Source organism: Toxotes jaculatrix, chromosome 1 (genome assembly GCF_017976425.1).
Source record: "Toxotes jaculatrix isolate fToxJac2 chromosome 1, fToxJac2.pri, whole genome shotgun sequence".
NCBI lineage: Eukaryota > Metazoa > Chordata > Actinopteri > Toxotidae > Toxotes > Toxotes jaculatrix.
This window is the reverse complement of record NC_054394.1, coordinates 21,175,236-21,197,712: the sequence shown is the minus strand read 5'-3', so window position 1 is coordinate 21,197,712 and position 22,477 is coordinate 21,175,236. Positions and strand designations below refer to the sequence as shown.

At 38.6% G+C, this 22,477-nt stretch overlaps 2 protein-coding genes across 2 annotated transcripts; one reads left to right on the top strand and one right to left on the bottom strand.

Annotated features, from left to right (window-relative positions):
* Positions 1-822: 822 nt before the first annotated feature.
* dhodh (dihydroorotate dehydrogenase) lies at positions 823-7,973 on the bottom strand. The gene is made up of 9 exons (XM_041043786.1): positions 7,872-7,973; positions 6,742-6,954; positions 6,414-6,613; positions 4,913-4,995; positions 4,230-4,417; positions 3,908-4,021; positions 2,701-2,854; positions 2,374-2,533; positions 823-1,951 (listed from the first exon to the last, which is right to left on the bottom strand). The coding sequence occupies exons 1-9, from the start codon at positions 7,887-7,889 to the stop codon at positions 1,795-1,797; spliced, it is 1,287 nt and encodes a 428-aa protein (XP_040899720.1). The 5' UTR covers positions 7,890-7,973; the 3' UTR covers positions 823-1,794.
* A 484-nt stretch (positions 7,974-8,457) lies between these two features.
* On the top strand, positions 8,458-22,466 carry LOC121178829 (polycystic kidney disease protein 1-like 2). The gene is made up of 23 exons (XM_041033224.1): positions 8,458-8,791; positions 9,654-9,761; positions 9,881-9,906; positions 9,997-10,030; positions 10,178-10,224; positions 10,353-10,415; positions 10,527-10,685; positions 10,792-10,898; positions 11,023-11,146; positions 11,235-11,357; positions 12,521-12,737; positions 13,050-13,231; positions 13,353-13,583; positions 13,939-14,040; positions 14,749-14,927; positions 15,802-15,948; positions 16,049-16,251; positions 17,389-17,576; positions 17,827-17,959; positions 18,706-18,901; positions 19,070-19,289; positions 19,509-19,593; positions 20,510-22,466. Exons 1-23 carry the CDS (start codon positions 8,473-8,475, stop codon positions 20,554-20,556), a joined length of 3,240 nt encoding a protein of 1,079 aa, XP_040889158.1. The 5' UTR covers positions 8,458-8,472; the 3' UTR covers positions 20,557-22,466.
* Positions 22,467-22,477: the final 11 nt, after the last annotated feature.

Genomic DNA, 22,477 nt, shown 5'->3' with positions numbered 1-22,477 from the left:
TTGAAGCCCGAAAATCTCTTAAATCAACACAACTTGACTGTGTTTGCTGCTGCTGCAGATGATTGGGATGGATCACTTGACTACACTCGGGCAGAAGATGTTTCTCTTTAAGACTGTGGAAAATGATTTCTGTAATTGTTAAAATAAAAACTTCAGATCTTCCCACAAGGTAACTTTGTTTTCGTTTTTTATTATTTGAACATAAAAGCGTGTTTTCCAGTCTGTGTGTCTCCTTAATGTGCTGTTCTCCACATACACACAAGAACAAAGCTGAATATGCTGAAATCTAAGGACGGTACACGGTACAAGTTCAGATTGAAAACAAGTACATTATTCCAGCCCTCCTCTCACAGAACATACTGCATACCACAGCCGATGAGCTTTTATAATCAATGAGAATCTGTTTTCTTGAGAATCTGTTTCTTTCATTATTGCTTCAAGGTCTTTTGTTGCAAGAAAAGGAAGATGGTTTCCACCTGCCAACTTAACCTGACCAAGTGTAAAATGTATTGATGCATTTGCTATGAAATTCTTCTTCTTTTGACAGACACATCAACACATCACGTAAAATCTTATAGAATGATCTCACAGAATCATCTACACAGCTTAATGCATAGATGACAAACATCCTATGAAAAGAAATTCAAAAAGATTCTTCCTCTAAGGAGTGTCAAACTGTTGAGTAAATTTTATGCTAATAAGACAAATGGATTTTGAAGTGTTAAAATTTTGGTCTGAAGGGTGCAATATAGAAGATAAAGCAGTCATCACAGTCAGTGTGATTCATCCTCTGGGGCCAATGATTCACAACAGCAGATTCCATGACTCTCAAAACATTTAATAATTTAATAATTAATCATTTAATATCATAAATGTGAAAGGTGTTATCATATGGTTATATTAGGACTCAGACTACCAAGAATCCTAAATAAAAAAAAGCACCATAATTGATTTCATTTATTATCAGTTGCGCTTCAAAAGTATGTCTGATTCAAACAACAACAACAAATATCTTGGCAGCTGGACATCTCTTTCCTGTTGGAGCTTTAATTAGCTCTAACGCGCAATACTTTGAAACAGAGAGCTTGCAGGCCCAGACAAACGCCATCTATCACAGCACATAATTATATATGCACATAACTTAAACCCAACATTTGATTTGTTATTGAGTTTGGCAGGGTTTTTGTGCAGTGCCACTTTTTATCCGTCTTCATGACATTTTTGTTCTTTTCTGTCATTCATTTATGAGTAAAAATAACTATATTTTGATTGACAGCAAATAATAACATGTCAACATTTGAATGTGTGGTTATACTTCTGTATTAGAGAGTTCCTAAAATGTACAAGTTTTGATATTTTATCTATATAACATTGTGTCATATTAGTTATTGTACACACAAGAAAATCGCTTGTATCCACTTGTAGAAATGAGTTTAGGGAGCAAGTGTTTGAAAAATTCAAGCACTGTGGTTTCAGTATGCACTTAAGAAATACTAGCTGCTGTTACACTGTAACAAAAGGTCTAACGTCTGAAATAAAGTTACAAACCGAACCCAAACTCTCTGCAGTGCAGGTGCACCATCAAAGACCATTATTCACATGATTATTTTCCAAAGCTGAGATTTGGTGCATTTGCTGTTTGTACTCCTCACCACCAATACTGAAAATATGGCTTTAACAAAAACCAGTTCAGACCTAACTGTGTCTTCCACCGTGTGTATCAAGATGTACAGGTGGACCATCACAAATGCTCAGCATTCATCTCATTTCAGGAAAAGCTGAGGATCATGTTGCCTAGTTGGAGGAGATGGCAGCTACAGGTGCTGCTAAGCCCCGGGTGTCTGTGTTAACATTTACCATCTCTTTCAGCAGGCTCTGCTTATGAATCGACCAGTTTTCTCCCCTGTGGTCTGCTCCAACTGCCTCAGATACGCTGCTGAAACCCTGATCTCTGTGAAAATATGTAACGATATTCAATTAGGAATATTTGTGATGAGAATAAGAAGATGATGTTTTCATATTGTTGAAAAATAAAGCAAATGATGAACAGGAGGAAAGTCATGGCAACTAGTGCTGTAAGCCTTTGTGAAACACACTGTATGAAATGAGTTGAAGCAGCATTTTTGCAAAATACTACAGTATATGCGTAGGCTGATGCTAAAACTTAAGAGCTGAAACTTTTTGACAGTAATTAAATTGGTGAATAAAATGTTATTTCCAATGGAACTGGCCAAGGCAACAAAAAATAAGTTCCAATTTGAGGTAACCAGACTTATCTTTTAACTGTTAAAAATGCAAGCCATCAAAAATTCTTAAATTTCCACTTAAGGACTGTGGTATTTTGTGGTAGTTTCCGTTCCTTGTCATACTCACTTGAGAAGCTGTTCCAATTCTCGCTTTATCTTTGTCACCACAGGTGGACCCTGATAGGCCAAAGCAGTGTAGAGCTGAACCAATGAAGCACCAGCACGGATCTTATCCATAGCATCCTGCCCGCTGGCCACACCGCCAATTCCCACAATTGGAACTTTACCTACAATAACATTGACGTACATTGAGTCTTTTTATATGTATTTTCCAAAAATATTTAGTTTACTGTGATGTTAAGAAAATATTCCATCATTTGAGAAGCTGGACTATCAAATTTATGCTTGATGGGTGATGGGGTGATGAGAAATGGAGAGAAAACTGAATAAGTACCTTTGGTGAGGTTGTACATTTCTCTGACAGTGCTAGTAGAGAGGTCTTTGAGAGGCTGGCCACTTAGCCCACCAACCTCAGACTTATGGGGGTCCTGAAGCATCTCTGGCCTGGACACTGTAGTGTTAGACACCATTAAACCATCCACTCCCAGCTGCAAACAGAACACACACATACATACACACAGACGAGGACAGGATATATATGACATATGTAGCTGCATCTACAGGAGCAGAACCAACTAAGAGTAAAGGCCATTTCACTTTCACAGAACTCTAATGTGAAGTGTACTGTGACAAAGAGAGAGTCAGAGTGCTGTTAAAATATTTGCTTTCTTTTCCCTCCTTAATGTCTCTTCCATTAAGGTTAGTCTCTTCCTCGCTCCAATGAGCACAAAAACACTGCTCTGGGTTTTCTAAAATCAACCTACTGAAGTAGTGATGAGGTTAGCTGAACAGAGAGGAGGAAAGGAGCCAAGTCTTAAATGATTCTGCTGAGCAACACGTTTTAAACAGTGTTCTAATGAGGTTGAAAATTAGCCATTTATAAAGTTAGTACCTCTGTAAAAGACAGCAAGCAAGATTTCCAAATATTTGGCTTACATGGACATGTAGAAATGCAACAGTGACCTTACACCAAGAAATCCTATAACTTTATACACCGATCAACCACAACATTAAAACCACTGACAGGTCAACTGAATAACATGGATTATCTCATTACATTGGCACCCGTAAAAGAGTGGGATATAATTAGACAGCACGTGAACAGTCGGTTCTTGGAGCTGACGTGTTGGATGCAGGAAAAATGGGTAAGTGTAAAGATCTGAGTGACTCTGACCAAAGCCAAATTGTGATGGCTAGAAACTGGTCCAAGGAAGACCAATTTGGTGAACTGGTGATGATAAACATGGAGAGCAAAGGCTGGCCCACCTGGTCCAGTCCCATAGAAGAGCTACTGTTGCACAAATTGGTGAAAACCTTAATGGACTGCCTGTGATAGAAATGGACCATGAAACAGTGGAATAAGGTGGCTCGGCCTTAAATCATGTTTTCTTTTACATCACAATACTGGAGAGGGTTTTTTTTTAAATCTCAAGGAATAAAAATAAATTGGACTATTAAAAAATGTAATTAAGATCAGGCTGGAAAATCAAATCAAAAGGCACAATACGGAAATTAAATTCCTATAACAAGTAACTTCCAACCTCAGTGACAACATCAGCAATGTCTTGTTTGTCCTGCCCAGTGAGGTCAGGAGCAATCTTCACCAGGACCGGAGGTTTGTGTTCTCCCTGCAGGGCATCACGCTCCTTCAACACCTGAGCAGATTGTATGAAAACATCAGTATATCGGGTGAGGAGACAGGGAACTATTGGAAACTAGACAGCAAGTCTGTGTACTCTGCTGTAAAGTAAGCCTTGGGAAAACAAAAACAAAAAAACTGAATAGTTACTTCATTTAGCGAGCACCTTAACATCATGTTTAAGGCTATGCCCAGTAATTTCAGAAACAGACAGACAGTCCTACCAAATGTAGGAGCTGGTGGAGCTCAGCCTTCCCCTGCAGATTCCGGAGACCCGGCGTATTAGGACTGCTGACGTTGACCACCAGGTAGTCAGCCAGAGGGCCCAGCACTCTCACCCCCTCCAAGTAATCTGCCCCTGCATCCTGGGACAGCTTGTTCTTCCCCAGGTTGATGCCCAGGGGAAAGCCAGCTATAAACACACAAATACAAATACACACACACACACACACACACACACACACACACACACACACACAGGAAAGTTCAGACAAATACAAGCATAAGCTGCATCATCAGACATATGACTCAGCTGGGGCAGAGGCTCATGTGCTAAATGGGCTGTAAGCAGGTATGGATCAGACACAACAGAACGTGAGACAAGGGCAGGTCAAGATCATTAAAACAGAACAGAACAGAAATGTGTATTTAACCACAAACCCAATTTAGTGCTTGGCTTCCTCATCACAAACTGACTGACTAGTAAATAATAGATGCACAGAGGACAAAAAGTGCCAGATTTATATCTGACATCTCATAGTAATAAAAATTAAAGCAGTTACATTTTTTTGTAAAGGAACACAGGTTGAAAATTTAAAACACTCTACTTGCTTTTTTTTTCAGCTGGATCAGTGATTCATTTCACAGTCACTGTAGTCTCTACAGAAAACAGGGAGTGCCTGCTGACCTTTACTTTGCTCTTGCTGTGTTTCTTCCCTGGCCTTCAGCCTCTGCTGTGCTTCTGCCAAACCACAGCTGTTGAATCCGTATCTGACACACACACACACACACACACACACACACAGACACACAGTACAACTTGTTAAAATACCAACCTATTAATAAAACTAATCCCACACACTTCTTAAACAACATACTTAAAATGAATGAATACTAAAACCTTAAAACTTTCTATAGAATATGGAATAATTGAAATCAGACTATTTTAGATACACCGACAAAGCTTTTAATTAACTGGCAAATTGTCTGTTGCAACATCTCATAAAGATGAATTATCATAAATTGCCAATCATAATGACAGAAAAAACTATCAGAAAAGAGCTGGTAAAGAATAAACAGAGATAAACCAGTGAACTCTTATTTTTCAGCGTTGTAAATGTGAATCCTATAGCAGCAAACCTGTAGGGGGCATAATCTTTTTAAACAGAGTGAGAGCTCATCACACAGATTATATCATTATTGTCTCTTGCTCTCAGTTTCAGTCTTCAATTTTTAACATAAACTGTGACTAATGTGACTCCTTTACTGTTAAATAAATTGAACAACCAACATAAAAGTGGGATGCTTAGCTACAAGATATGGCCATTTATTATTTATTATTATTTTGAAATGCTCAGCTTGATGTGTGAAGTACTATACGAATTTGAACTCAGTCACCTTTCGGTTTCTCATTACATCAACACCTCTTTGTTGTTCTGCTGGTTCTACCTGTCCATCTATTCCCAGAATTCACAAAGAGAAAAAAAAAATCAGCTGAATTTTCACATCGTCGTCCTTCCTACCTTCATTCAGATATCAAAACGGCTTCTTCTATGGAAACCTACATCTCAACTGCTTTCTTTGTTACACAACATATAGCTAACGGTTTGTGTTCATCAGCTTGTTGGCAGTTGTTTGCTTTTATTATAATTGCTCTCAATGTTTTATCTGCTTCTATTTTGTTTGACTTTGTGTTTCTTTTATTAATTTAATGATTCCTATTGTAAAGTGTGATAATGCACCTTAAATAAACTTGACTCACTGGTGAATTCAGTATCTACATGATCCACCAATCAGCGGTTTAGCACAAATGTTAGCTTCCATCACTGATGCATTGCTTAACACTGTATTAACTTTACTGCAATAAAATTGTAATTTTAAGATAATGTGTGATTAGTGTATGTGCACCACTTTCATATGCAACATTATATGCAGTATATCCACTTTAATATGCAACAAAAAAAATTGCACTATACAGAGAGGTGTTTTGTCATTTATCCTACCCTCACTGATACAAATGGGGTGGATAAAATGATGGAAACACCTGTTAACACTTTACTGCACAACTGTTGTGTCAGGCTGCATTGGCTTTAGCTAGGTGCCCCAAATAAAATGGCAACTCTGTGAAAAACTTCGTCTATTCTTTTCAGTTGGAGAATTGACAATAGTGCTGCTTTTTCAAAACTTACCTGTTAATAATGGCATGATCTGAAGTGAGTCGAAACACACGTGGTTTGGGGTTCCCCTCCTGAGGTTTGGGAGTGATTGTCCCCACTTCAACAAAGCCAAAACCCACTTTGTATAAGCCGTCTACAGCCTCTCCGTGCTTGTCGAAGCCTGCTGCAATGCCAATGGGGTTTTTGAACTTTAATCCCAGGACGTTCACTTCCTATAGAGACATAAAGGCAAACAGAACAAAGTCTTACAGAGTCTAGGATCACTCTGAGTGTACATGAGCGTAATGTAAATGGAAAGTGCCATGCATCCATTGAGCAGACAGTGAGGCGGCATGCTTACCAGTGAGGTGGGGTCCTGGTAGCGGTTCAGAGGAACCAGACCCAGACCTATCATTTTCACTGCCAAGACATGTGCTGTCTCTGCCCCCACAAACCTCTGCAGCAGGGGCATCAGCTGGTTGGCATAGAAACGCTCATCTCCAACCACAGTGAGGTAGGAGGCAAAGAGAAGACTACCTGAGCTGATGACCTTCACAGCATCTTTTAACTGCTTCTGTCGACAAGACCATGAAAAATATATATAAAACAGTGTCATCAATAGACTCACGTCAGACTTTCATTACTGTGAACAGACTGGTAACAGTTGAATAAAGGCAATCATGCTGTTTGAAACGACCCAACTTCCACAAGAACCTGAGTTTACAATGTTTTGTTTAATAATCAGGTTAATATTCAAGAATAAAGAATGTGTGGCAGTGTACAGAAAAAAACAAAAACAAAAACAATAAAACAAACCACAGAGACACAAAACAACCAAGAAGTGACACAAAATGACTACAGAGAGAAAAAAGTAGACCACAAAAAGAGTCAAAACAACCTCAAAGGTACAGTAAATAAATGACCATACAAAGAGACATTAGATGACAAAACAATCACAAAAAGACAAAAAAAACAAAAACAAAAAAAAAAACCCTGAAGGCACATATAACCACCATAAACAAAATACAAAATGAGATTACAGACACAGAACAGACACGCAAAACAATTATGAATGGCATCGCTTTATATATGGGGACCTTGCTCTTATGTGGGGGCCTTTCCTTGTCTGTATCTCATAATCAGTACACGATCACAGGTAATGCTTGGAGGAGTCCTCAGTAATAGCTGAAAGCTTAGCATGCAGAAACTCACAAAGACAGACGTTTAGATGTTTGTGAATTTTTCTTACAATGACCACCGGTATTTTCAAAGGGCAAGTGAAGGTGGTGGCAAAGACACCATCGCTCCCTGTATGTTTATCTATGGTTTCATGCAAAGACACAGCAAAAGCTACGTTCCGGTGGTTCCTGGTTCAAATGTTACTTTTAGGCGGAGCTAGCGAACAGGAACACAACTGGCACACCAAGTTTCGTGGTGTGGTTTCAAACGATCTTAAACAAAGACAAAGAGTATTAGACTGTCTGAAATTACCTTCAGATGTCCCGCCATGGACGCAGATCTGGCACTGCGTTATAAGGCACTGAATGAATTTCCTAACACGTTACACAAACACATGCGGTCACGGTGTCCTCCTCATCATCCTCTCGCGATATTTCCATTATGAGGCTAGATGGTGGTGAAGATATAGTGAGGGTATTTCCATTAAGTGGTAAAATTAATGCAGTGGATATTTAATTTGATTGAATTTGAGAATAAGACATTTATTATTATTATTTTTAACAAGAATAATTAAATTAAGATTTACTGTTCAGAAATGATCATTATAATACGTTCACAATAGTAATATACTGGATGTTTTTCATGCATCACATAAGATGAAACTTGTCCTTGGTCAGTAGCAGATTAAAAGCTCATCTTGTGTGACCTGTGGTGACACCAAGTGACTCCTTGATTTTGCATCTTGTTTGAGTGTCTGCAGCGATTTTCCTAATGTATTGAGAACATATGCAGGGTTTTTCTGGAGAAAGCTCTCCAATTTCCATGTGGCAGACAGAAGTGACCTTCCTTAGTTGCTGTTGCAGCCACAGTTCCTGCAGCACTATGTGCTTTAGCTCTGTGCATTATAATAACTATGGAAGTGTTTCTCCGAACCTTTGTCTTTTGTTGGATTTCAGCTGGATTTCTACATTTGCCTCAAAAGTCAGAGGCCTCTCCTGGCAATGATTTCTCTGGCCGGTGTGATCTTGTTTTCGGAAATGTCTGTTTTGAGTTTGTTGAAGAACCAAAAACCTGGTCCCAAGCCATGAGCAGCTGTGAAAAGCGAGGCGGAAAGCTCCTGAATGTGATCAACAGCTCGATCAAAATTTTCCTGAAGGACATCACCAGAGACAGAAACACCAGCAACTTTTCATGGTGGCTGGGGGAAGGTGTCCAAGGGGAATACACCATAAGTGAGTAAAAATACATGCACAAACGCAGCATTTTATTTTTTATTTTTTTTGTTGGTGTGGTTTTGTTTTTTACAGTTTAGTGTTTTTGGCTTGAGATCCTAAAAATCAAGCAGTGTCTACTTGAGTTTCTACCGCAGGCTTTACATACAGAGTGATGGAGAGCTGAGGAAAAAGAAGTTCTGTTTTCTTTTCAGGTTGTTCAGTATTTAAAAGAGAAAAGGGCACATATTAGAAAATCCCAGCTTTCTTAAGCACTGAATACATTTGGATTAACCTTTTTTTCCATCTAACTAAATGAGACAAGCTTCGTAAATGCATGTGTTTAAGAGCTTTAGCAGAATGACAGTACAAAATTGGACACAGGTTTTTCTTTCACAGCAGCAGTTAAACAATACAAAATTTGTACTAGAGAGATTTAGAAATATGAAATGAGATATAGATTTAAATTATCTTATTATTATATCTTATTATTATTATAAATAAATACAAAGTGATTTATTTATTTATAAATTTCCCCAGCTTGAGGGACGAATAAAGGATTAAACTTAACTTATCAGAAAAAAATACCAAACACTCTTCCAGCATCTAAAATATGAGGATTTACTGCACTCGTCAGTATTATCAGATTTGGATTGTTGGAAAGTTTGAGGACATTATTCAAAGCCTGTGATGGGCATTTTTCACCATTTTTTGACATTTTATAGACTAAATTGTGTGAAAGATAACTGAATAACTGACAGATTAAGCAGTAGTTGCAGCCCGAATGTTTGTTGTTGGGTTTTTTTGTCTTCATTGGTTCTGGGGTAATGCAAAACCATGTCCTAATGGCCCATCTGTGTGTGTGTGTCTCTTTCTAAAACAGAAAATAGTGATGTTTCAGTGCACAGCTGCACATACATGAAGCTGAATCCTCTTCATCTAATTGCAACATCTGACTGCAACCAGAAACGAGGCTTCCTCTGCACCCGCAGTATGTAACATCAACTTCCTCATCACTGCTTTAACTCCATCCCTCCTTCCTTTTCTGTCCTTTCCTTTCACTTTGTATTCTTAAAGCAGGTTGTTTAAAGTGTCCTTCTTGTTTTAAAGATTTGCAGTCTTCATCAAACACAGAGGTAAGAGATACATTGGACACTGTCAGTAAGAAGCCATATAAACATCCAGACTGAATGTTCATTTTAGTTTTGTTCATGTTTTCTTCGCAGACTACAGCAGAGTCCAGTCATGCAAGCAGATCTCGTAAGTCAGACTGAAACATTGTGTCTCATCAGTTGACGCAACAATGACTGTGAAGAACAACAATCAGACAACTGAGTTTGTGTATCTGCCTCTCTGTCTTTCTCTACATCTCTAACGCAAACACAAACTCACACACTTTGATTTCAGGGTTCAAAAGGGGTTCATCTGACAGTGATCTTAACAATATTCTTCAGGTGAGAGATGCCTCATTAATTTTACAGACTGTTTGACCCATGACTCATGAAGACCATTGAATCATACAGTAAAAGGCTTTTTGTCAACTATACTTCAAAGTTTACAAGGACTGTTTTTTCTGAGACAGGACGCAGATCGAGAACTACAGCGAATGGAACTAACACCAGGGGAACCAACAAATGACAGCAGGGTGTGTATCTTCACAGGAAAGCCTGTGGAATTGTTATCACAATATTCACCTCGTTTTATGCTGAGAGTACGTCAAGGCATGTTAAATGCTGTCTGTTTTTTCTGTTCACAGAACAGATTAATTCAAAATTTGTTGAAAGCCGCTAAAACTCTGAGACCAGGACTTAATTCGGAAACCAATGGCATTGTCAGTCACATCATCAACTGTAGCACTGCCATCCTCCAACTATCATTGAAAAAATGTGACATCGGGACAAACCCAAACCCTTCAGTAAGTTCAAAAGAGTATGCGACTGTGACACACAAGCAATTGTACACAGTCAGTTGTCATTACGGTTCTTACGGTAAGGTGATGTTGCATTTTGTCCCCCCTTCAGTCTTTGTTTGAGCAAATCTTTGAGATCATTCGGGTAATGTCTATGCAGCTGGGTTCCGAAGAGAATATTGTCATCAAGCACCGAACAGGGGCCTTCTATCAGAGCAAGTTGGTATTTTCTTTCAGAATATCCCTCACCTGTTTTATATCCCACCATCTCTGAAAAGGTTTTTATTGGCTTTTAAACTATTAAAAACTTTTGTTTAGTGCAATTTCATTTCCCTCCCTTCAGTTACACACCTGCTGCCCTTGGCAATGCAGTGTTGGGTTCAAAGGAAGATGGTGAGATCATCAAACTCCCCTCATTTTCATCCCTTCAGGCTCAGCTTGGAGGGCACAGCTCAATCCTCGCCCAGGTCTGTGTGTGTTATCATTATGTGCATGAGTGTTTATATCTTTGTTGTCATCTACAGCCTTTTTTAACAGAACTTTTCTCCTTCTTAGATGTCTACATTCTCTGAGAATCCCCATCCCTCTAATGTCAACATCTCAGGAACACTTTGCAGCCTTGTACTCAGTGATGGAGTCTCAGACATTAAGCTGACAAACCTGACAGAGATGATAGAGGTACATCCAGCAGGAGAATTGGGTATTGTTTTATTTGAACTATGGCGCCAACTATTTGAAGGTGGGTAGCAGGCAAATGGAAAGAAAAGGTGACATTTGTTAGGGACCAGAACAGTGTACATTTCACAGACACTATAGTGCCTCCCTCAGGCCGGTCAGTGCCATTTTGAAAATGGCAGTGGTGAGACTGACAAGCTACAAGAGCCACTATTGTTAGAAAGGTTGGTCAAAGCGCCTGCAGTGCAGTTCCTCACTGACAGGTCATAGGAAGCAGCTTGTGACACCGTGTTCATCAAAGCACTTGGCACACTACTGTGTATGCCCAACAGTGGAGTCAGCAACGAAAAGCACCACAAAACACAAGAACTGTCCATTCTAAATTGGGGAGAAAAAGTGGCAAATATACTACTACTAAAACTAAGAAGACAATTGTTTTTTAATTGTCATTGTCATTCTTTTCAGTTATTGTTGTCATGCACATACATTTTCAATAACCTACATTAACCTACATTTTTGGTTTTCCAAGCCTCTGAGTCTACAACAAAATTATTTGTTCCATTAATAAATGCTCTTGTAGCCTGCTAGATAAATAAAAGTTAAGACTATTAAAGCGTAAATAGGCGAAGTGAACAGTGGATCTTGCCTTCTTTCAAATTCTTTTCATCTTTTGAGACAAAGTTAGCAAAAGCATCTATTTTAAATAGCCATTCCAATTTCTGAATATCTGTACACTTGAATGTTTCTTTTCCTTTCCATTTTTTCCCTTTTTTTGTGCCTTTTCATGAAAAATTTACTTTCTTACCAAGAAAATGAAACTCACTTTCCACTTATCCACACAGAGCTCATTCATTTATTTTCAACTTGAATATGGAAATATATTTGGCTTCTGGATAAACATAATGTAACATAATTGACTGGCTTTAATTTAGGCAATAGTTTAGCCTAATATGCATATAAAATGAAAAAAAAAGAACAAATAATGATTCTCACTGGGAGGCTCACTTTAGTCATGTTAGCATTTTGTGCTTCCCTGCCTTTTCCCTGTTCTGTAAATACTTTACTTCTTTTTCTAATTTTAAAGCCTGTTGTTGAACACAGAGACAACTATCTGATGTTCTTTGTTTGTATCATGACACTACACTTGCTTTCCCTGGTTTCTCCAGATTTTTTTGCCCCGTCAAGGTGCTTCAGAACAGATTAACACTCTTGTGTTGGAGAAAGACTCAAAAGCGCTGACCACATTCAGCGTTTCAGACCGTAGTGGGACCATCATCTTCACCGTGCAGCCCAGTACCAATGTGTCACTGATTCTTAGTTTGTCTCAAGGGTCATCTCCTACTTCCTACCCTTCTAATATCACAACCATCTTGAGCCCATCAGGTAACCATCACCATAAGCAGGTGTTCATCTACTACTGTGTACCCTCTGTCTGACCTCTGATCTCAGTCACTTTTACTGCATTCATGAGTGATTTCATGTGTCTGTTAAACTCCTCTGTATCTGTAGCAGTAGACTGAAAAGGCAGAAAAGACAGTAAACGGTAAAAGACATGTTCCTCTAGCATCACTTTCCTTACATGTATGTGCTCCCAGTTCCCTCATGTATTTATATATAAAATAGACAAATTATTTTAGGATTTCATTCAAATGGTTCTTGGATTATGAAGTCATACTTAGCTGCTTTTTGCTATAGGAGGCTATCGCTGGATGATAACCCCAGAGATGTTACAGCAGACTCTGGGAGTCTGGCATGTGGACACCAGACTCATTAATTCCACATGGGAGCCAGGTCTGACACTGAGTATCAGTTCTTTTATGTCCAAGTGCCTTTACTGGAACACAGAGGAGGAGACATGGAGCACAGATGGCTGCCTGGTGAGTTTCCACCTGGATAGAGTGTGATTAATTTGGCTATATTGCTTTGCCTCTGTGTGTACAGTAATGTTCTAGCTGCACCAGTTGCATATCAGACGGTGATGTGCTGTTGTTGTCTAAGGTGGGAGAGAAAAGCACGCCACAACGTACACAGTGTCTGTGTAACCACCTCACTCTGTTTGGGAGCTCCTTTTTTGTGATGCCAAACAACGTGGACATATCTAAAACAGCGGAGTTGTTTGCCACTGTGTCTGAGAACTATGTGGTGCTGGCACTGCTGTGCGCTTTCTTTGGCCTCTACCTGGTCACTCTGCTGTGGGCCTGCTATGCTGACCGCAGGTCACGCTCCAAGGTCAGTTTCTTGTGACAGATCTCACTAAACAGGTCTTTCTCAGTGTGTGTTTTTCGTTTAATTACAAATTAAAGTACAAAGTTTTAAGTCAGAATGCAGTGCTACCACATAGGAACAATTCAGCTACCAGAAGCTCATCACAGCATATTTGAAAAACCTATGCTCTTTTCTTGACCATGAACTATTTATAAGTATATCATCTCCAATCATTAAGCCATCATGTCCCACATAATGTCCTTTTTTGAATGGTGGATATACTGTTTTGAAACTTAACTCTTCATATTCATTCCAGTGCCCATAATAAAGCAAACAAGTTCATATTTATGCCCTACCATGTTTTATGTTGAACTATCAGAGGAAGATGACCCTGCTGGAGGACAACCACCCAGGTGCTCACTACAACTACCTGATCAGTGTCCAAACTGGCCATCGCAAGAATGCAGGGACTACTGCCAACGTAAGAGCCTTGTTTCATTTACAGAACTATGATTTCTTTCTTTCTTCAAAGAGCTCATTGAATAATCTTTTCTCTGATGGTACCATACACTTTGGCTAAATGACCCATACTGCATGTTTAAGCTTATTTAATACAAATTGTGCATACTTTAGATTAAGGTGTTTCTCCCATCTTTCAGACAGTCAGTAGATTCAGTTCAATTTGCAATATGAATATAGTTGATGCTGATCATTTATAATGTTGAAAGCATGGATTATTTCAAAATCGTTACTCAGGAAAGCACCAACATTTAAGTTTTTATAGAGAGTAACTGAATAGCACTGTATTCACATGCTACAGTATCCCACAAATCTAATCCAGAAGTCAAACAACAAACATGGTCATTGTGACAGGATTAATATGAATTTGGTAACTTCCTTAAAGAATAGATTCACATTTTTTTTATCTTTTGAAAATCTTAAGGGTTATAATGAATATTATAGAGAATATTCATAATAATCAATGTTTTCCCCAACTGCATTATCATGCAATGATGTTTAATGGTTTGCTTTAGAAAATGGTTGGTAGTTATGTCAAGTATACACAATGTAGTGAATGGCATAAGCTATTAACAAACACTAGTGTGGTCCTTTACACAATCCTGATTCTGGTCACTGATGTGTAAACCCAGTACTGTTGCATCAGTAAGTACCTTGTGTTATCCTGTAGGTCACAGTGAAGCTGACTGGCTCAGAGGGAGAGAGTGAAACACACATCCTCACAGATCGCGACAAGCCTGTGTTTGAGAGGGGAGCTGTCGATATGTTCCTACTGGCCACACCCTTCCCACTGGGTGAAGTGCGAAGCCTCAAACTGCAGCACGACAACTCTGGAGGCCACCCATCATGGTACTAGAGGCTGAGACTAATCACACCTCATTAGCAATTAATGCATTTAGAACTACACCATCTGAGGGCATGGTGCTTCCAAAAAAATTTAAATTTTTATTAACCTTTTCTTTTAGATATATAGAAACGCTAGTTTCCCGAAGTTGGCCATGGCAGCTGTCCGAAGATGGCATAATTGTTTTTTAAATAAAGTTTACTAGCAGCTTTCTGTCACTTTTAGGTTGTACCTTAAATGACTCTTACATGATTGTACGTTAATGCTTGGACTGATTCAGCTCTGCACTGAACATGTGGATAACGGGCGGGCATCAGTGTTAACCTGTAAATGAGGTTATTAGAGCTGTGTACAGGTAGCATTTGCTGCCTCTCTGTAGAACAGCTTGCAACACTTTAAAATGTCAGACCTGCCCATCATTTAGCACTACCTTGTAATCGCTTCATTAAATACCACCCTGAGCATACTGTAAACATGCATACACACTTTGAAATTTGGTCTATATAGAGTAATATAGAAAAAAGACTGGTTATAAAGAATCACACATAATCCTTTAGGGCAATATAAAGTACTGCAATACTTCCAATAAGCTACTGTGACCAACGCAACATCAGAGGTTGTTGCTGCCTTTACTCATGATATGTTAAATATATGATGGTTTGTTTCACAGTAGGTGGTATCTGAAAATTTCAAATTAAAAAACACAACATACATAATTTGTTTAGAAAATGCTCTCCTTTTGCTGACATTTGGTGCTCCCAGTTTTAAAAGTTGCCAAGTGTAGCTGAAATATTGTCTAATATTTGCATTTCTCATATAAAACTAGACATATGGTAAATGTATCACCTTTTTTGTGTTATGAATTTCCATCACAAAAAGGTATATAAACAAGGTGGTCATACAAGACCTCCAAACGCGACACGTGTGGCACTTCTTTTGTGACTGCTGGCTGAGTGCGGACCATGGAGACGGCATGACCAAAAAAACTTTAAATGCTGCGAGGAGCAACGAGATTGCCAGCTTCAGGTCAGAGCTGGTCCACTTTACGCTGCTGAAATAAACCAACTCAGCTCTTGAGAAACTTAATTGACTGGTGAAATTATGGGTTTCTGCTTTTCTCTGCCAGGAATATTTTCCAGAGCAGAACATCGACTGGCTTTAGAGATGAACACATCTGGATGTCCATACTGGATCCTCCCTCACGTAGTCCATTCACACGCGCCCAGAGGGTCTCTTGCTGCATGAGCCTTCTCCTCTGCACCATGGCCATCAATATTGCCTTCTGGAACATTCCTTTAGATGAGAACTCGCCAGTAATTTTTGCAATAGGTGAATTACAGGGTCTTTAATTATTTTAGCTGCTTCTAAGCCTCACTTACCCAAAGAGCAAAGTGGCAAAACTACTCTTTATGTTAATTTGATCAGTGTTGTTGTGGGTTGATAGTAAATGCATTTCAGGCAACTAAAAACCACTGGCCACTTGCACAACAAACCCACAGTAAGAAAGTTACTCTATTGATACACACATATCAAAATGTAAAATAATGAGAAGTTTTCTTCAGGTCTGAAAGTTTTGGATGAAAAGTCAAAAGGTTGAATTTTGTTGAACTGTTTGTTGATATTGTTGAGTTATTGTATTATCTCCAGCACCCCTGCTTTCACATATGCAAGTGAAACATTTTCAGCTGTGTAGGTGTCAGTACAGCCTCGCAGCAACGAACAGAAGATGTGGGATGAGAGAATAGAACCACCTTTACAAACTTGTATGTAATACTGAGCTTGTTGCTTGTCAAAGGTCATAGGTGTTGAAAAGGCATACTAGCTGCACCGCAACAGCGTGCGAGTGTGTATACGTGTGGGTGTATAAAACCAGCACTGTCAGCTAAATTTCATAGTTATTCACAATAATTATTGTTTGGAGTAGCAGCTCTTGTAGCTGGTTTTTATCTGGCATACTCACTCATTCAAATTTAGCTGAATGTAGATTGTCCACAAGAGAGAGTTGTTGAGTTGTTATCAGATTAGCTCTATGTTGATGTTGCCACCTGCAGGCAAAAGAAAGTCATAATCATAACGAGTTAAACACCAGCACCACCTTCAGGCACTGTTACAGTTGTTGTTTAATTTGTCTACCTGTGTTTGAGATTTTACATTTTATCACCTTTAATTCTTTTGCTCTTTTTTCCTTGTGTGTCCTATCCTTGTGTATCCTTGTGTACTTCGGACAAAATAGGAAGAAAATGCTTAGTATGTTTTGTAAATCTCAAAATTCAATTCCAAATTGACTTGATTTTTCTGGTGTGTGGATAGTTAAATAATAATAATAATAATAATAGGTGGCACAACAGGTCCAAACCACTGTGTGCTGCTGCTGTGTTTTTTTTTTCAATGTTATTTGCAGGGCCTATATTTAATTGCTCCACATCAATCAGTGGCCACTGTGTCTTTGTTTTTGCATACATCCAGGCTCATTGCGTATTACCTGGCAGGAGCTCATGGTGGGGGTGGAGAGTGGTCTCCTCATGTTTCCAATCAACATCCTCATCATCACCATCTTCCGAAGTATCCGACCTCGCATCGTTTCAAAATCTCAAAAAGACAATAGTGAGGAGAGCTTGCAACCCCCTGCAGTTACCATACCAACTATTCTGAAGGTGTGAGAGTGTTTTCAGCACTTTTTATGTGACTTGCTTTGTGTATTACCCTGATGAATTATACTTGCCTCATCACTGTCCTTGTAAGCCCAGAAACACATTTTGCATTCAGTTTTTGTTGCAGTTGCTTTAAGTGCCCTATGTGGCTTTGACTTCTACTGACCTTTCTGTATATAATTTGTACTCTTCATTTTTTTTTTATGTATTTTATCAAACAGTACACTGTGTATTTATTGTGCATCCCTCCTAGGATACAGAGGAGATGATTTATTTGGTGAGCAAAAGTCCGAGGAACAAGATGTCAATTATGCACAGGCTGGAGTACACCACTGACCTCTGCCCTGCCCTGGACAGGGTGCATGAATTCATCCAGCTTATGCAAGGTAGTTTTTATTTTCATTTGTTTGTCTATTTTTGCAGAAAAATAGCAAACATCGATTATTGTCTTCTGGCCTTCTAGCTCATTTCAGTACTGTTTGTATTGTACAATCAAGGTAAAAATTTAAACAATAAATTTGCATATACTTTTTAGTCCTTTTATGGCACTCTCAAAACAAGACTCTCCAACTTCACCAGTTCTGATTCTCTAAGCCCATTAATTTGTAGCTGAAAAACAGGTCACAAATATATACCTTCAAAAAAGGCTAAATCAGTTCCTAAAACAGTTGATTTTTATAAAATGTTTAAACGGGAGTAAATATTGCATTTTAGGGGAGAATTTTCAGTCACAGATTTGGTGCAGTAGTGAGCATTTACAGCACCAGGACGCTTTATGTAAAATCAGACTGACAGTGCCCATGTTCATTGTAATGGAGGAACATGTCACTCAGTACAAGGTTGTGGCTTATTGAAGTGAGTGATGCTGGCAGTTAGAAAAACATAGAATTTCACAAGTCTGGTCATTTAAAGACCAGCTTTTCACTCATAGCACATTACTGAAAAAATACAGTTTTAGGCACATTATTTCCTTCTCTCTGACCAATCAAAGATGCAACACTTTTCTGCTTTATATAGCAAAAGGCAAAAAATACACCCTTTTTGCTCAAAGAAAGAAACCTCAAGTCCTGGAATGGTCATGCTGTGCAGAGAAATGTAATTACATTCTAGCCTCCATGTAATCCTGTCACAGGGGAGAGTGAGAGTGACCCCCACTGGGTGTACTGCAGCAAGTTCCTCCTAGCTGGTCTCTTACACCTCCTGATGAACCTGGAAAAATTGAATGGAAGAAACTTCTCAAGCCCCCAAGAGTACCAGCAGACCCTGAACATCACCAATATGCTGGTCCGCAAGGCTGAGATGGTCTTCAGCAGCCACTTGGCCAGCTGGTCAGCACTCCAGCCAACACACACACAACAAACCACAGCTGTTGAATCCATATCTGACACACACACACACACGCACACGCACACACACTTTTACTTAACTGGAATATGTCCAGTGTTGTCATCTTTTCTTTTCTTTTCTTTTCTCTCCCTTCCCTCTCCTTGGCACAGCCCGCCTCCCGTGAGGATGAAGAAGAAGCAGTCAGGGGGCTGTTGGCTGCCCTGGTGGTGTGTGTTCCTGGGCTGGTTCCTGTTGCTGTCCATCAGTGGAGTGTCCACTTTCTTCACCCTGTTGTACGGCTTTCAGTACGGCAAAGAAAAGTCCATCAAATGGGTCATGTCTCTGGGCCTCTCCCTATTCCAGAGCATCTTTATACTGCAGCCTCTGAAGGTCTGTAAAGAATTTAGCATTTAGATTAAAAACTATATTGTATGTTTCCAGCATGTCACTGTAGTTAATGGGATAATATGACCATATTTAAGATAATCTGCTTTCTTTAAAGGATTTATCTATATATATATATATATATATATATATATATATATATATATATATATATATATATACAACGTTCATGGAGGATTTTCTGTGGCTTCTTTTTGTTCGCAGGTGATAGGCGTTGCTGTATTCTTTGCCCTGCTGCTGAAACCTGTAGCTGTGGAAGAGACTGAAGAAATCGAGCAAGTGCTGTTAGGTAAGACAAACATTATGCAGCTCATATGTGTGTGTATATTTATATACACAGACACTAAACATTTGCTATCTGCAATGTTTAGTCTTGAATTGCAGCCAGATTAGTATCTTATCAGATTTTTATCTGTTTTTCATCCTCCTTAAAGCTGGTTCTGGTTCAGTCTAACTGTCCTCATTAGCATTGTTAAAAATGTAGTGGGCAGCAGTTTTCTATTAAAAATAAAAAGCTCAAAAAACCTAATATCCACTGTTTATAGTGGAGCATTAAGCAGCCAAAGAGGCAGATATCTGCCCACAGGAGGAGGTGGCAACCAAAACAGAGCTAAAGAAGAGTAAATTAAGGACTTGCATTTATCAGCTTCCCACAAACACAACTCCAAATGAATGATAATGTTGTTCCATAATAGCTGAATGTGTAAATAAACTATTGCTATCTCGCACATTCATCCTATCAACTTTAAAGGTGATAGCATATCACCTTGATGTGTTTCAACATTTACGTCAAAATAAAATATTTTTTCAAGCTTTTCACTTTGAAAAGAATTGCAAAACCATTTAAGAATAGAATAGCAGAATGGTCTTTCAATAAACCTGATGCTGGATTGCAAGATCTGAAAAAAATAGCCTCTAAATTTCATTTAACACTTATTTAGTCCAAACTACTTATTCCTGTTACATAAAGCAGAGGGAGGTATCCATTCCATTTTGTTTAGGGCTGACTGCAGAGAACGCCTATGTAATGATGCATATGAAACAGTAAAAACTATTTGCTTTGACAACTCTAAACTTGTGACCCTTTTAGTTTTCTACTCCTCCCAAGTGACTTCTCTCTCTTAAGTGTATCAGTGCATCCTTCCTTCAGTTTGAGAGGAGTAAAGTACTGTGAGTCTTACTGCACTGTCTTCTCCATTTGACAGAGCAACAAGACAGGTGTAGACGGTACTCTGGCAGGGACACACTGTGAGGAAGCTGCATTTAGCGGGGGACTTCAATCCACGGCACCCTTAAGCTTCTTAAACACTCTTTTGCACTTATTGGAAGTTTCTTATCTGGAAGAAGTTTTACTTTCTGAATATAAAATTGCATAACGCATTCTGGTGTTTTTTTTATGTGTACAGAGTTTCCAATTCCTGAAAAAGGTTTCTGAGATGGTGAGTAAAGGTAAATGTTGTTCTTGCTTGTCAAAGCGTTGCTTTTTCCAAGTCATATACTATCCCTGATGATGTATGGGTACAGAAAGAAAATTCCTTGGATGCTTATTTTAAATAGCGTTTGTTCACACACCATTCATTTCTTGTCACAATTGGAAGAATCCATATAGAGCTTCACGAGGAACTCAAGCAGGTTTAGATGTCAAAAACTGTAAAAACCTAGCATGAGCTCTTTGAGTTATTTTGAGAGTAAAAACTGTCCTTACTCCAGTAGCCTTGCAAGAATTATTGAATGTCTATACAGATATAATGTGTAAAAAGTTTTCATTATTTTGTTAATTTTACCTTTATTAATTGGGGATAAATTGGAATTTATTGTTCCATTATTATATTATACATTTCTTGTATTTCAAAGGTTCTTACACTTTTCCTAAAAGGGGAGTAACTGAGTCTGTTTTGTTTTAGCTTTAAAATAATAAAAGCCTTTTGATATTTATTGTTAGTACGAATGATTTGCCATTAGCAACTTTAGAAATATTGATTCGGTCAGCATTCAAAGCCACAGCCTACTCATGTCAACATTAGTCCTCAAAGTGTATGACAGCCAACTGTTGACTGTACATGGACTTTCATTTTTTGAAGAGTGGTAAAGTCCTTTTATGTAATTGCACATATGGGAGCTAATTATTAATTGATCACTTTTTGTCATTTCGCCTCCGTCACTGTAATACATGCTGAAGGTGCATGTTATGACTTTTCATCACACAAGCCTACTTCTATGTGATTCAGTGTGCCGTCCCTCTGAATGATTTATGTAACAAACCTAACTACATTTAAGTTTGTGCTCTTGGTTTGGGAATACACGCAGGTCTGCAGACACTTTGATGTCCTGTCTTAGATCTCCTGTGCTTTTATTTTATCAGAAATTACTGATTTATTTATTGATTCCATTTATTGATACTGTATGTATTGTACGTATGAGCTTGAATAAAGTGATACGAGCTGCAGACACACAGTGTCAATCAGGATATTTAAAATAAAAGTGAAATTGCAGCATATCTACAATGTTCCGTGTCTACAATGAAAAAGCAGTATTTGACCCAGTTCACCAGGTGATGTAAGCCTGACCTGGATTGGCCAGCCAGTCCTTCACATCACAAAAGACACAGAAAACCAGTACAACTATCACACAGCCTCTCTACACCAGTGTGATAAGCAGAGAACAGCACAGCAGAGAAGCACGAATCACATTCATTTCACAGTAACTGACTGATTCACTCTTTCATTTGTAAGATGACGTCAGGCTACAAAATAAACCGAAAAGATTCACATGAAACATCTTGGATAACATCTAGCTCTTGTTCTTGTGTAGGTTCAATGCACTTACTGTATTATAAGCTACTTTGAAAGAAAGTGTCAAATAGGATTTGTTTATTCAACAAAGCAAGGTTTTAAGACTGGCTGACCTTCCTCGCTTAAAACGTCCCACTCAGTCACACAGAAAACTCACTCACCAGCAAACACTGAACTTGAATATAAAACTCTATGGTGGGTTATATTGTCTTCTTTTTCTTTTAAGACTTAATGGAAACTCTCAGAGACCACGAACACTACTTCTACAAAATATATATTATCCAACATTCTCGTTTTCAAATGTCTCAACTACCATATTTTGCATTTACACAGTGAGCACAGTGAATGTATATAATTAAAATGCCTGAATGTTAACAGCAG